General features: G+C 42.5%; 1 protein-coding gene and 1 long non-coding RNA gene across 2 annotated transcripts in view; both read left to right on the top strand.

Moving 5' to 3' along the window:
- Nucleotides 1–8,583: 8,583 nt before the first annotated feature.
- Nucleotides 8,584–12,693, top strand: LOC119275153 (FRIGIDA-like protein 4a). The gene is made up of 3 exons (XM_037555953.1): nucleotides 8,584–9,906; nucleotides 11,027–11,202; nucleotides 11,995–12,693. Exons 1-3 carry the CDS (start codon nucleotides 8,655–8,657, stop codon nucleotides 12,427–12,429), a joined length of 1,863 nt encoding a protein of 620 aa, XP_037411850.1. The 5' UTR covers nucleotides 8,584–8,654; the 3' UTR covers nucleotides 12,430–12,693.
- A 335-nt stretch (nucleotides 12,694–13,028) lies between these two features.
- LOC119275154 overlaps nucleotides 13,029–13,477 on the top strand; it is a 4,211-nt gene continuing 3,762 nt past the window's right edge. The window contains exon 1 of the long non-coding RNA XR_005135526.1: nucleotides 13,029–13,472. This is a non-coding gene — a long non-coding RNA (uncharacterized LOC119275154). The remainder of the gene's footprint in view (nucleotides 13,473–13,477) is intronic.

The following is a 13,477-nucleotide window of genomic DNA, read 5'->3' on the forward strand; positions in this document are numbered from 1 at the left end:
TCCTTTTTCCACCATACTTTCACTTTCCATGGCTAGCCATATCCACGGTTGCCCTCCATACCAACAATTTCCAAGGAATTTATTATTTGACAACATAAAGTAATTCATTTTTGCATTTCAGGACTGGGCATCCCTAAAACCTTTGCCTTACTCTCCTGCAATGACAAGTGAATACACACTCATCGTGAGAATAACACATCCAGCATGGAAAATATTAGCCACCCGTTACCGTTCCGCGAGCGAAACAAACACACAAAAGAGAAGTTTATTTTGAAATTAGAGATGGCACATGCAAATTTGCTTAGGATGGCAAAAGAATACCGCATATAGGTAGATATAGTGGACTCATGTGGCAAAACTGGGTTAAAGGATTTTGGATGCACAAGTAGAGGTCATACTTGGTGCAAAATGAAGGCTAGCAAAAAGATTGAGAAGCGGCCAACCAAGAAACGAATAATCTCATAAGCAAGCATTAAGCATAGTTAACATTGAATAATGCACCACAAGTTGGATATAATGTTCATTGCATGATTATTGACTTTCGTGCATGCATAGGGAATCACAAACCTTAACACCAATATTCTTACTAGAGCACAATTACTCATCAACATAACTCACGTATCACATCATCATATCTCAAAAATATTACTAAGAATCAAGTTTATTTTGTCCAATGATTTTCATGACATATATTTTTTTCTTTCTTTATCCTTCTTGGATATCTATCACTTTGGGACTAATTTTCATGTGTTGCTTTTCATAAGCTAAAACAAATATAAGTGAAGATCACGAGCATAACATATTTTCTTTCTCTCAAAATAATTTAAGTGAAGCAAAAGAGAATTTCTTCAAAATTTTACTAACTCTCAAATAAATCTAAGTGAAGGAAGAGAGCATTTTTTTTCAAAAATACTAAGCACACCGTGCTCAAAAAGATATAAGTGAAGCACTAGAGCAAGTACATTGCTCATAAAAATTTAAGTGAAGCATAGAGAGCAATTCTAATAAGTCATGACATAATTTTGGCTCTCTCAAATAGGTGTGTCCAGCAAGGACTGATGACTTAAAACACAAAATAAAACAAGCAAAGACACATATCATACAAGACGCTCCAAGCAAAACACATTCATGTGATGAATAAAAATATAGCCTCGAGTAAAATACCGATGGTCGTTAGAAGAAAGAGGGGATGCCACTCGGGGGCATCCCCAAGCTTAGTTGGTTGCTAATTCTTGGATAATAGCTTGGGATGCCGGGGCATCCCCAAGCTTAGTATCTTCTATCCTTCTTTCATCCATCGTAAGATAACCCAAAACTTGAAAACTTCAATCACACAAAACTCAACAAAACCCTTGTCAGATCCGTTAGTAAAAGAAAGCAAACCACTACTATAAGTGATGTGTCAAACCCATTCTTATTTTGTTTTTGTATTATATCTACTGTATTCCAACTTTTCTATGGCAAAAACTCATCAAAGAAAACCATTGAGCCATCAAAACAAGCACACAACACAAAGAAAACAAAATCTGTCAAAACAGAACAGTCTGTAGTAATATGGAACTTTCGAATACTTCTAGAACTCCGATACTTCTACCCAATTAGGAAGACCAGAGTAATTTGTATATTAATCTTCTGCAAAAAGAATCGGGGCAAAATCTCTTTTCTGTGATTTATTAAAATTATTTTCGTGAGCGCAAAGTTTCTGTCTTTTTCAGCAAGATCAAACAACTATCACCCCAAAAGATCCTAAAGGCTTTACTTGGCACAAACACTAATTTTAAAACACAAAAAACACAATCATACCAGTAGAATAATTGTGTTAACACACATGAACAGAAAGAAAAAAGCAAAAATAAATTTTATTCATTGGGTTGCCTCCCAACAAGCGCTATAGTTTACGCCCTTAGCTAGGCATAAAGCAAGGATCTAAATTTTGTCATCTTTGGTGCTAGATCCATAATATACCCTCATGATTGATTCATATGGTGGCTTAATTCTTGTTCTAGGAAAGTGTTCCATACCCTTATTCAAAGGAATTTGGAACTTAATATTGCCTTCTTTCATATCAATCACTGCACCGATAGTGCGTAAAAACGGTCTACCAAGAATAATTGGACAAGACGGATTGCAATCAATATCAAGAACAATAAAATCTATGGGCACACAGTTTCTATTTGCAAGAATAAGAACATCATTAATTCTTCCAATAGGCTTTTTAATAGTAGAATCCGCCAAGTGCAAATTTAAAGAGCATTCTTCAAGATTGGTAGGGCCAAGCACATCACATAAAGATTTCGGAATTGTAGAAACACTAGCACCCAAGTCACACAAAGAAAAACACTCATAATTTTTAATCTTGACTTTGATAGTAGGTTCCCATTCATCATGCAATTTTCTAGGAATTGAAATTTCTAATTCCAATTTTTCTTCCAAAGCTTTCATCATAGCATCAACAATATGTTTAGTAAAAGCTTTATTTTGTTCATAGGCTTGGGGTGAATTTAGCATGGATTGCAACAAAGAAATACAATCAATCAAAGAACAACTTCATAATTAAAGTCTTTGTAACTCCAAAAGAATGGGCACATCACTAGCTAAAGTTTTGACCTCTTCAAACCCACTTTTATCAATTTTCTCAACAAGATTTTCGCCCTCCGAAATATTGGGACGCCTTCTACCTAAAGTTGACTATTCTCCAGTCCCTTTTTAATCAATCTTAGTTTTACTAAACAAGGAATCAATAGAAGAAAACACCAATCATTTTAAGATCTTCATCACTTTTGTCTTCTAACGTGATTGGTTTAGCAGCCATTTGATTTACTAAGGTAGCTTGTGCATCGGATATTTTCCCCAGAAAACTTTCAGCAAAAGCATACTTAGATTGGAGATTGCAAACTTCTCTACTAATATCATCAAGTTGTTTTGTGATAGCATCTAGCGCAACGGAGTGCTCCTTAAGTTCTTCTGTAAAGTACTTGTTATGCTCAAATTGTGTAGTCATGTATTCCTTAGTACTTTTCTCAATTTCAATCAAAATATTGGGGTAAGGAACATCATAATAATTTCTTTGAGGCATCATGATTACACAAACAGTAACACACACAAAAATAGATCCGGCAAGAAACGGCGAACAGAAAAAGAGAGGCGAATAAAATGGTAAATTTTTGTGAAGTGGGGGAGAGGAAAACAAGAGGCAAATGGCGAATAATGTAAATTGCAAGGAGATGAGATTTGTGATTAGGAACCTGGTTATGTTGAAGATCCTCCCCGGCAACGGCGCCAGAAATTCCTTTTGATGTCGCTTGAAGCTACGTCGGTATTTCCCCAAAGAGGAAGGGATGATGCAGCACATCGGCGGTAGGTATTTCCCTCAGATATGAAACCAAGGTTATCGAACCAATAGGAGAACCAAGCAACACATTGTAAACAGCCCCTGCACACAAATAACAAGACCTCGCAACCCGACGTGTTAAAGGGGTTGTCAATCCCTTTCGGGGTACGGCGCCTCAAGATAGGCAGAAGACGTGAGGTAAATTTGTAGTAGATTGATAGATCGAACGCCAAATAAAATAAATAAGAATAAATTGCAACAAGGTATTTTTGTATTTTTGGTTTAATAGATCTGAAAATAAATTCAAAGGGAAATAGATCGCAAAGGCAAATATATGAGAAAGAAGACCCGGGAGCCGTAGGGTTTCACTAGTGGCTTCTCTCAAGAAAGATAGCACACGGTGGTAAACAAAATACTGTTGGGCAATTGATAGAACTTCAAATAATTATGACGATATCCAGGCAATGATCACTACATAGGCATCACGTCCAAGATTAGTAGACCGACTCCTGCCTGCATCTTCTACTATTACTCCACACATCGACCGCTATCCAGCATGCATCTAGTGTATTAAGTTCATGGAAAAACAGAGTAATGCAATAAGAACGATGACATGATGTAGACAAGATCCGTTTATCTATTGAGTAGATATAGATCCCATCTTTCTATCCTTAGAAAGCAACGATACATACGTGTCGGTTCCCTTTCCATCACTGGGATCAAGCACCGTAAGATCTAACCCACTACCAGGCACCTCTTCCCATTGCAAGAAAAATAGATGAAGTTGGCCAAACAAAACCCAAATATCGGAGAAGAAATACGAGGCTATAAGAGATCATGCATATAAGAGATCAAAGAAACTCAAATAACTTTCATGGATATAAAAAGATATAACTAATCATAAACTCGAAGTTCATTGGATCCCAACAAACACACCACAAAAAGAGTTACATCATATGGATCTCCAAGAGACCATTGTATTGATTCAGCGAGAGAGAGAGAAAGCCATCTAGCTACTAACTACGGACCCGAAGGTCTACAAAGAACTACTCACACATCATCGGGGAGGCACCAATGGAAGTGGTGAACCCCTCCGTGATGGTGTCTAGATTGGATCTGGTGGTTCTAGACTCTGCGGCTTCTGGATGAATATTTCGTCAACTCCCCTAGGGTTTCTGGAATATTGGGGTATTTATAGAGCAAAGAGGCGGTCCGGGGGGGGGGGCACCCGAGGTGGACACAACCCACCAGGGCGCGCCTGGGCCTCCTGGCACACCTTGGTGGGTTGTCCCCACCTCAGGACCCCCCAGGTGCAACCAGGGCCCAACTTCTTCCTTTTAGTCCATAAAAAATCATCGTAAGGTTTCGTGGCATTTGGACTCCGTCTGATATTGATTTCCTGCGATGTAAAAAACATGCAGAAAACAGCAACTGGCACTTGGCACTATGTCAATAGGTTAGTACCAAAAAATGATATAAAATGATTATAAAGCGTCCAAGATTGATAATAAAATAGCATGGAATAATCAAAAATTATAGATACATTGGAGACATATCAAACACCTCATCCCCTTTTAATAGTATTGGCTTTCCTATGGACTCAATGTGATCTTGGATCACTAAAATATAAATGAAGAGTCTTGAGCTTTTGCCAATCTTTGTCCTTAGTATTTTGAGGGGTCGACATCTCTAGTCCATGCCATGCCAATCATTGAACTTTCTGAAATATTAAACTTGAATGGATATTAGTTCAATGAGCTATATGTTGTTATGAATTACCAAAACCACCCTGGGATTAGTTGCACTTTCAATCTCCCCTTTTTGGTAATTGATGACAACATATAGATCAAAGCTTTGACAAATGATAATATGAATGAAATACATCATCGCTTTGATAAGTATGTGATAAGCAAGAGCTCCCCCTAAATTTGTGCATTATTTAAAATTTGCTTTTGAATGCAAATGCACAATCGATTAGGATCATGGGTGACTCTTCCATGTCACATACATCTTGGTGGAGCACTCAAAATGATAAGAGTTAAATAACATGCACTCATCACCAAGGATACAAGTGATTGATCATACACAAAATAATCATAGAGATAGATAAGTAAGCACACACATTAAGCATAGTATGATCAAACACATGATCACACAAGTATCTCATGAGAATAACACAAATTGTAGAATAGGAATCAAACAACCAAAAGATCAAAGTAGCAAGATAAGCAAATGAAAGCAAAACACACACACACTCTCTCAGCCTATGATCTATACACTTTCTCCCCCTTTGGCAACAAGTTACCAAAAAGTTTGGAAACATATAGTGCTATCTGACACTCTAGGCACGATCTCCGAGAGCTCCTGAAGGGGTCTTCTGGCTTGTCACTCCGGTGTGCGTAGATGGCGTGGAGAGGAGGGCATCTGCAAAAGATTCGACAAAAGTCTGTGGAGCTGGAGGGGTTGACACTGGAGGTTGCTACCTCTTGAGCACTGTGTTGGTTTTCCCTTGAAGGGGAAAGGGTGATGCAGCAAAGTAGCGTAAGTATTTCCCTCAGTTTTTTAGAACCAAGGTATCAATCCAGTAGGAGGCTCCTCAAAAGTCCCACACACCTACACAAACAAACAAGAACCTCGCAACCAACGCGATAAAGGGGTTGTCAATCCCTTCACGGTAACTTGCAAAAGTGAGATCTGATAGAGATAATAAGATAAGATAAATATTTTTGGTATTTTTATGATATAGATTGAAAAGTAAAAGATGCAAATAAAAGTAGATGGAAAACTTATATGATAAAAGATAGACCCGGGGGCCATAGGTTTCACTAGTGGCTTCTCTCAAGATAGCATAAGTATTACGGTGGGTGAACAAATTACTGTCGAGCAATTGATAGAAAAGTGCATAGTTATGAGAATATCTAGGCATGATCATGTATATAGGCATCACGTCTGTGACAAGTAGACCGACTCCTGCCTGCATCTACTACTATTACTCCACACATCGACCGACTCCTTCCTGCATCTAGAGTATTAAGTTCATGAAGAACAGAGTAATGCATTAAGAAAGATGACATGATGTAGAGGGATAAACTCAAGCAATATGGTATAAACCCCATCTTTTTATCCTCGATGGCAACAATACAATATGTGCCTTGTTGCCCTTGCTGTCACTGGGAAAGGACACCGCAAGATTGAACCAAAGCTAAGCACTTCTCTCATTGCAAGAAAGATCAATCTAGTAGGCGAAACCAAACTGATAATTCGAAGAGACTTGCAAAGATAACCAATCATACATAAAAGAATTCAGAGGAGATTCAAATATTTCTCATAGATAAACTTGATCATAAACCCACAATTCATCGGATCTCGACAAACACACTGCAAAAAGAGTTACATTGAATAGATCTCCAAGAAGATCATGGAGAACTTTGTATTGAGATTCAAAGAGAGAGAAGAAGCCATCTAGCTAATAACTATGGACCCGAAGGTCTGTGGTAAACTACTCACAACTCATCAAAGAGGCCTTGGAGATGATGTAGAGGCCCTCCATGGTCGATTCCCCCTCCGGCGGAGCGCCGACGAAGGCTCCAAGATGGGATCTCGCGGATATAGAAGGTTGCGGCGGTGGAAATAGTTTTTCGTGGTGCTCCTGGATGTTTTCAGGGTACGTGGATATATATAGGAGGAAGAAGTAGGTCGGTTGAGCCACGAGGGGCCCACGAGGGTGGGGGCGCGCCCACCCCCATAGGGCATGCCGGGCACCCTCGTGGCCGCCTCGTTTGCTGCTTGACGTCCACTCCAAGTCTCCTGGATTGCGTTTGTTCCGAAAAGATCGCTCCCGAAGGTTTCATTCCGTTTGGACTCCATTTGATATTCCTTTTCTTTGAAACACTGAAATAGGCAAAAAACAACAATTCGGGCTGGGCCTCCGATTAGTAGGTTAGTCCCAAAAATGATATAAAAGTGTGGAGTAAAGCCCATAAATATCCAAAACAGATAATATAATAGCATGGAACAATAAAAAATTATAGATACGTTGGAGACGTATCAGAGGTACAACCGTGGCAATTGCTATAGGTGTTGAAGTTGTAGTCCTTGAGTCTCTGACAACTGGCACAGCTGATGACCTTTGTGCCATTGGCACTCTCTGAAAAGTATATGTAGTTGGTCTATCTTCCCTGTCCTCAGCATCCTCTTGGAGTTTCTCCACAATGGTCTGTATCTCAGTGACCTTCACATCTAGATTATGGAATTTTGTCTCAACGATCCTCTCAAGACATTCTTGGTTTTCAGTCGGGGTGGCCAAACCCTTCTCAATTCTCACTGTAGCCTCAATCACATAACTGAGTTGATCTTGCTTGGTCTTGAGTAGCACTGTGGAGGCATCTGGTGCACTTGCTGCCTTTGCTGCTTTTGCAGTCTTTGCCTTCTCTATCTTCTCTCGGGCTTCTGCACAAGTAGAATGTGATGCATCCATGACAACCTCGGTGTCCTGAAAATCTGGCCTCAGGGGTAGATGCTCACTATCTAGTAGGTATGTCCTGGTTCCCATTTTAGAGTTGGTCAACATCTTAATGTGAGGGGCATATCCACAAGATCTCTTCTGATCTGCATCTATTCTTTTCACAATTTGCACAATCAAGCTCATCACCTTGAATTTCTGTGGCACATCAAATAAGTGGAGCAAGTTGATGGAGTGACCACGAATTATTCTATGATCTCCTGACCTGTGCAATGGAGTGTGCCTCAATACAGTGTTCATTGTGGTCAAGCCAGCAAACATGTGGTATATAGATCCAAACTTGTTAGTCTCCAAGGCTTTGTCAGGAATTGATTTGTACATGTTAGACATGGAGTTGTGATCCTTTCTCGGCTTAGCATACACATCAATGTCATTCTCCTCTTCCTCTGGAGCATTGATCAATTTGGCCCATTCTGAGATAGTAAATTGATATCTTGTTTTTTCAGTCATCCAAACAATCTAACCATCGGGGTAGAAGTGAGCTGTGAAGTAAATTGCATTATCATCTCATCATTCCACTTTGTCAACTTCTGACCAACAAATGTATCTACTCCATTCATTCTCAAACTCTCATGCACACTTGAAAAATAGTCTTCATTGTCATCAGTGTATTTTCAGTCTACTCATTTCATGTCACACAATAGGCTTTTTGTCCATTGACGGGTCCATAGGACGGTTGAGCCCATTAGGGTCCAGATGCAAGTCCAAACCAAAGCCCAGCTTCTGCCGTCTCAACACGGCCACGAAGCCATCTCGAAACTGCCCCCAATCCAACTCCAGCGCCTCCCAGCCCTCGCCGCCATGGCGACCACCGACGACCCCACCGCCACCGGCGAGGTCCGGCGCCTCCTCGAGCATCTCGACTCCCAGCAGCAACTGCTAGCCACCTGCCACGAAGCCTGGTCGCGCACGCTCGCGCACTTCGCCTCGCTCGACCAGGACGTCGCCTCCCGCTCCGCCTCCGTGGACGAGGCCCTTGCCGCCGCCGACGCGTCCACCTCCGAATCCCTCGCGGCGCTCGAGGCACGCGAGGCCTCCGTACCCGTGCGCCTCGCCGAGGCCTCCGACGCGCTCTCGGCCGCCCTCGCCGAGGCCGAGGCCGAATCCGCCGCGCCGCCGCCCGCCGACATCCGTGGCGCCCTCAGGTGGATATGCCGCCGCATGGACGCTGCCGCGCTCTGGCGCTTTATGGCCGCGCGCCGCAGGGAGCTCGCCGCCGTTCGTAAGGAGATCGCCCCCACCGTGGCGGCGTCCGTGGACCCACCCCGCCTCGTCCTCGATGTGCTCAGCGATTTCCTGGAGGCCGGCGAAGGCGCCGGTGAAGACCAGTGCTGGGTGCTCGGCATGCTGCTGCGCTCGTTGTTTGGTTCAGATGGGCGGAAGCCGCCGGAGATAGGAGATACGTTGGTTGAGAGGGCGTCTGTGGTTGCAAAGAACTGGTCTGAGCGGTTTGGGATCAAGAAAGACTCACCAGCTCCCATCAATGAGGAGGTGGAGATGACAGAAGCTGACGATGTTGATAATGCAGCGGTGCCAGATAAGAAAGTAGAGCAGGCAGATGCAAAAGAGGAGGAGGAAGAGGTGGAGGAGGTGGAGGAGGAGGAGGAGGAAGAAGAAGAGGAAGAAGAGGAAGAGGAAGAAGAAGAGGAAGACCAGGAGGAGCTGGTGGCTGCATCAGGTGATGAGGAAGAGAACCCGGAGGAAGTAGACAATGAAACACAGGAGGACCCAGAGGAAGCGGGGATGGAAGCACTGAAGGAGAAGAAGGGAGAAGAGGTAAAGGTGGAGGTTCCTGCTGATGAGAAGATAGCTGAAGAAGCAGGGAAGAGCGAAGTTAAGGAAGAAACAAAGGCAACGGGGGAAGTTGTCAAGGAAGGGGAGAAGGGTGCATTGGGGCAAGTAGAGGCACATTTATTCCTGCAGATGATTGCGGCATTTGGACTGAAAGACAAATTTGATGGAGAGTTCTTGAAGAGCCTGTTTGTTGCTAACCGTCGAAGGAAGGAACTTGCGAGGTTTGCCTTTATCCTCGGGTTTGAGGAGACAGTCGCAGGTAATGATGACCTATTGGCATGGTTTTTAAATTTGTTACGTTTCTTATCTGATTTAGTAACAGGTCTTCAGTTCATTGAGTATGAGGATTGCGACGTTCTTTTGAGTTTACTTTGCAAATCAAGGCATTTTCTAGTTTGAGAAAGAAATGCCCTTAGAACCTGCATTTTCCTTACTTTACGCAACAACTTAAGATTCATTGCTTTCACCATATGTTTGATTTGGAAGTATGATTTCTGCATCTAAATAATCATGTAGACATGCTAAATATTCTTTTTATGACGTTCTTCTTGAGTTGTATTACAAGGTAGTAGTAGTGAGGTTGCTTTCTTCTTGGTGGTATACTCAGTATTTAGGGATTAGGACATACCACCTCCGTCCCATATTAAGTGTCGCTCAAATGGATGTATCTAGCACTGAAATACATTTAGATACATCTATTTCAGCGACACTTAATATGGGACGGTTCCAGAATATAAGGTGCATCAGTTTTTGTGCAAGCCAAACTTATGTATGTTTGACCAAGTTTATAGAATAATACATCACATCTACAATACAAAATCAATAAAATATGAAAATACTTTCCTGATGGATCTAATGGTACAGATTTGGTGTTGTAGATATTGATACTTTTTCCTAAAAACTTGGTCAAACATGTGTTTGACTTTTGAAAAAACTAATACACCTTATATTTTGGAACTGAGGGGGTATAAATTTAAGGAACTGAATTCTACATGAGCTTACTCATAAACAAAAAAATATCACAAGGTTTAGAATAAGTTTCGAAGGACCTTGTTAACTTGACAAATTTAAGCAGCTTCTTGCTTGTGCCTCCGGACTGCATTTCAACTGAGTGAATTGGTGAGAACAACGTACTTTTGAAGTTGCAATCTGTTTGTTTGTTTTCTTAGGGTTTGTTTAATAACCATCTAAAAGACTTGATTAATTGATAATCACAACTACTTCTAACTAGATTAACCTTTTGTTGAAGGTTCCGTATTGAGTTTCAAACTATACATGATTAGCATCTTATGTATTTTATCCAGATCTGGTGGTTACTATATTTTTAGTAGTTCGGAGAAAAGAAGACACGACTCAACTATTCTGTTATTACTTTGCAGATGTTGTTCAGGAATTGGTCACTTCAGGAAATGTAATCGAGGCTATATATATTGCTCATGAGGCATGTTTGCTTGAGCGATTTCCTCCTGCACCTCTTCTTAACTCTTATATAAAGGACTCAACTGAGAAGGCCCAGGCCATTCTGAGTAGTGGAAGACGCTCCAGTTCTTCTGTTGTAAGACTCCATCCCACTCTCTGAACTTGATTTCTTTTTGTTAAACTCATCATTCAGTTTGGTCATCGGTCCTTTTTCTGTCTGAATGCCTGCATGAAGATCATTGATGAAGGAAATGAAATTAGTGGCATGCCTTTGATTTAAACAACCTGCAGTTCTGTCATATCTGTGGCGTGCATCAGTTTTGGTATAGTAGTATTATGTGTATATCATTTCCACAAAAGCACTTACGCCTCTTAAATTTAAACAGTTGATTCAAAATTATAGTCCTTATCTGATTCATCAGTCGTCATGTTGAGTATCATTGAGTTCATAGATTAATTTGTTCCATGTAGTCCATCCAGACCACTGTTTTAGCCCTCGATTTGCTTGGTTTCCTGTTTCTGAGTTTGGATGCACTATTGCAAAAATTTATTTCTGTTGGTTAGCTGAGACTTCATCCGTTTGAAAATATAAGGCCTATTTTCTTGTTCAGCATGTAGATTTAGAAAGTCATGAAACCAAGAGACAATAATAAAGGGAAACGACCTTGCTTCCATGGTGTTAGTGTCGTGGGAATCGGAGAGAGATAAGTTAGTGTGGGTGTTCATATCAGTTGGAGAGAGGATATAAATTAGGCGAAAAGAGGAAAATCTCATTAAATTCATGAGCATTATCCCCAAGATTCGAGGCCTTAGCTACTTGCCTATGGGAAATGAAGCATGCCTTTTTCCTTTTTCCAGTTCTCTATCCATTTTCCAGTGCTTGGTAACTTGTGGCACTAAAGAAAGGCTTCATGTTTCTTTTCTTCAGGAGGAGTCTAAGACCTTGGAGTGCAACGCCTGCAAGGCTATCATCAGGTGTGTCGAGTCCTGCCAGCTAGTATCAGTATTTAACATCGATCACTTAAAAAAGAAGGTGGCGAGGATGGATAGAGAGAAGGCTGATCGGAAGAGGCTAGGCAGCGGAAACAGATTCCAGAACAAGCGAGCACGGGGAGCAGCCGGACCTCAGTCCTTCCCTGCTTCCAAGTCCGCAAGGGCATCAGGCTCAGGCTCAGGCTACGGGCCATCATTCCAGAACCCAGTGTCCCGTTCCTTTGGTTACGCGGCTCGTGCTGGGTACGTGAACCCGGCTGCTGCTGCTCAGCCCTACTATGCGCCGGGGAGCATGGCAGCGCGGCGTGGCGGCGTGCTGTATGGTGGGCCTGGAGCAGCATTCGGGGCGCAGCAGCCGTACCACCGTTAAGGCCAGCCATAGCAGTTGATGTTGCTGGACCAATTGCTGTTTCTTGCTGATTTGTACCACCTTGCGTTGTAGTAACATTTATCCTTGCCGTGTTAACTCTTGGTCGACTGGATGCGATTTGAAGAGATTCAGTCTTAGTACATGCTGCTGCTTTCTTTTTGGTTGGCTCTGTATGCGAGATATCGTTTGTCTGAATGAAACTGTATGCTGAATGTTGTAGAGATTGAGCGCCATTGACACTATTCAAACCTGGATATGTCTTTATTTCTCCATGTGTAGATCAAATTTAGGTTCGGCTGGCTGAATGCATGTGCGTTGTCATGTAATAACAAAAAATAGTCGAACAATTGTTCTAATTCAGAAGAAGAATGTCGAACAAGATATCTTATACTCCCTTGAATTGAACCCTTTGACGGTCGCGCAATGTGCGCACGCTCAATGTGTCCACCTCGGACTAGGAGCCGTAATGAGAGAGAAAAACGCACAATCTGATTGGCTGTTTTTTTTTTGAGGGACGTTGTTGGTTGTTTTGATCGGTCTACCTTTCGTTGTTGGTTGTTCTCATTGTACCCCAGATAACACCTCCCCCTCCTTTCTTTCCTTATCTTCACCACGAAGGCACGCCATCTCTCTTGTTTCCTCTCACCTGCTGCCGCAACAACGCAACACCGCCCAAGCACGCGACCTGTTTCCTCTCACCTGCTGCCGCAACAACGCAACGCGACCTCCTCTCTCTCTCTCCCTCGTGTGATCCGCTCTCCCACACAGCTAGACGAACGCCTTCATCTCGAGCGGGTGAGTGGGTGATCGGAGAGGGCGGCGCTGGCGGTTTCGATCCGTGATCTTTCTCGACGCGGATGGCGGCGTATCGATCCGGCTGAAGCGGCTGGCGGCTTCCGGCCCAGGAGGCTTGGGGTGTTCGTGGCGGCTGCTAGGAGGTAGCGATGGGGTTCGGCGACCGGATGAGGAAAGGGCGCCGATCTCGCTCCTCCTGCTCCCAATCGCTGGCGCGGCCACCATCGACCAGATCTTCAGAATCTCAGGTGCG

The sequence above is a fragment of the Triticum dicoccoides genome, chromosome 3B (assembly GCF_002162155.2).
Source record: "Triticum dicoccoides isolate Atlit2015 ecotype Zavitan chromosome 3B, WEW_v2.0, whole genome shotgun sequence".
NCBI lineage: Eukaryota > Viridiplantae > Streptophyta > Magnoliopsida > Poales > Poaceae > Triticum > Triticum dicoccoides.

Excerpts from the sequence above, each read along its gene's own strand:
- LOC119275153 (XM_037555953.1), top strand. The coding sequence starts at position 8,655 with ATGGCGACCACCGACGACCCCACCGCCACCGGCGAGGTCCGGCGCCTC. Across the intron at positions 9,907-11,026 it reads GTTTGAGGAGACAGTCGCAG|ATGTTGTTCAGGAATTGGTC; the intron begins GTAATGATGACC and ends ATTACTTTGCAG. Across the intron at positions 11,203-11,994 it reads GACGCTCCAGTTCTTCTGTT|GAGGAGTCTAAGACCTTGGA; the intron begins GTAAGACTCCAT and ends TCTTTTCTTCAG.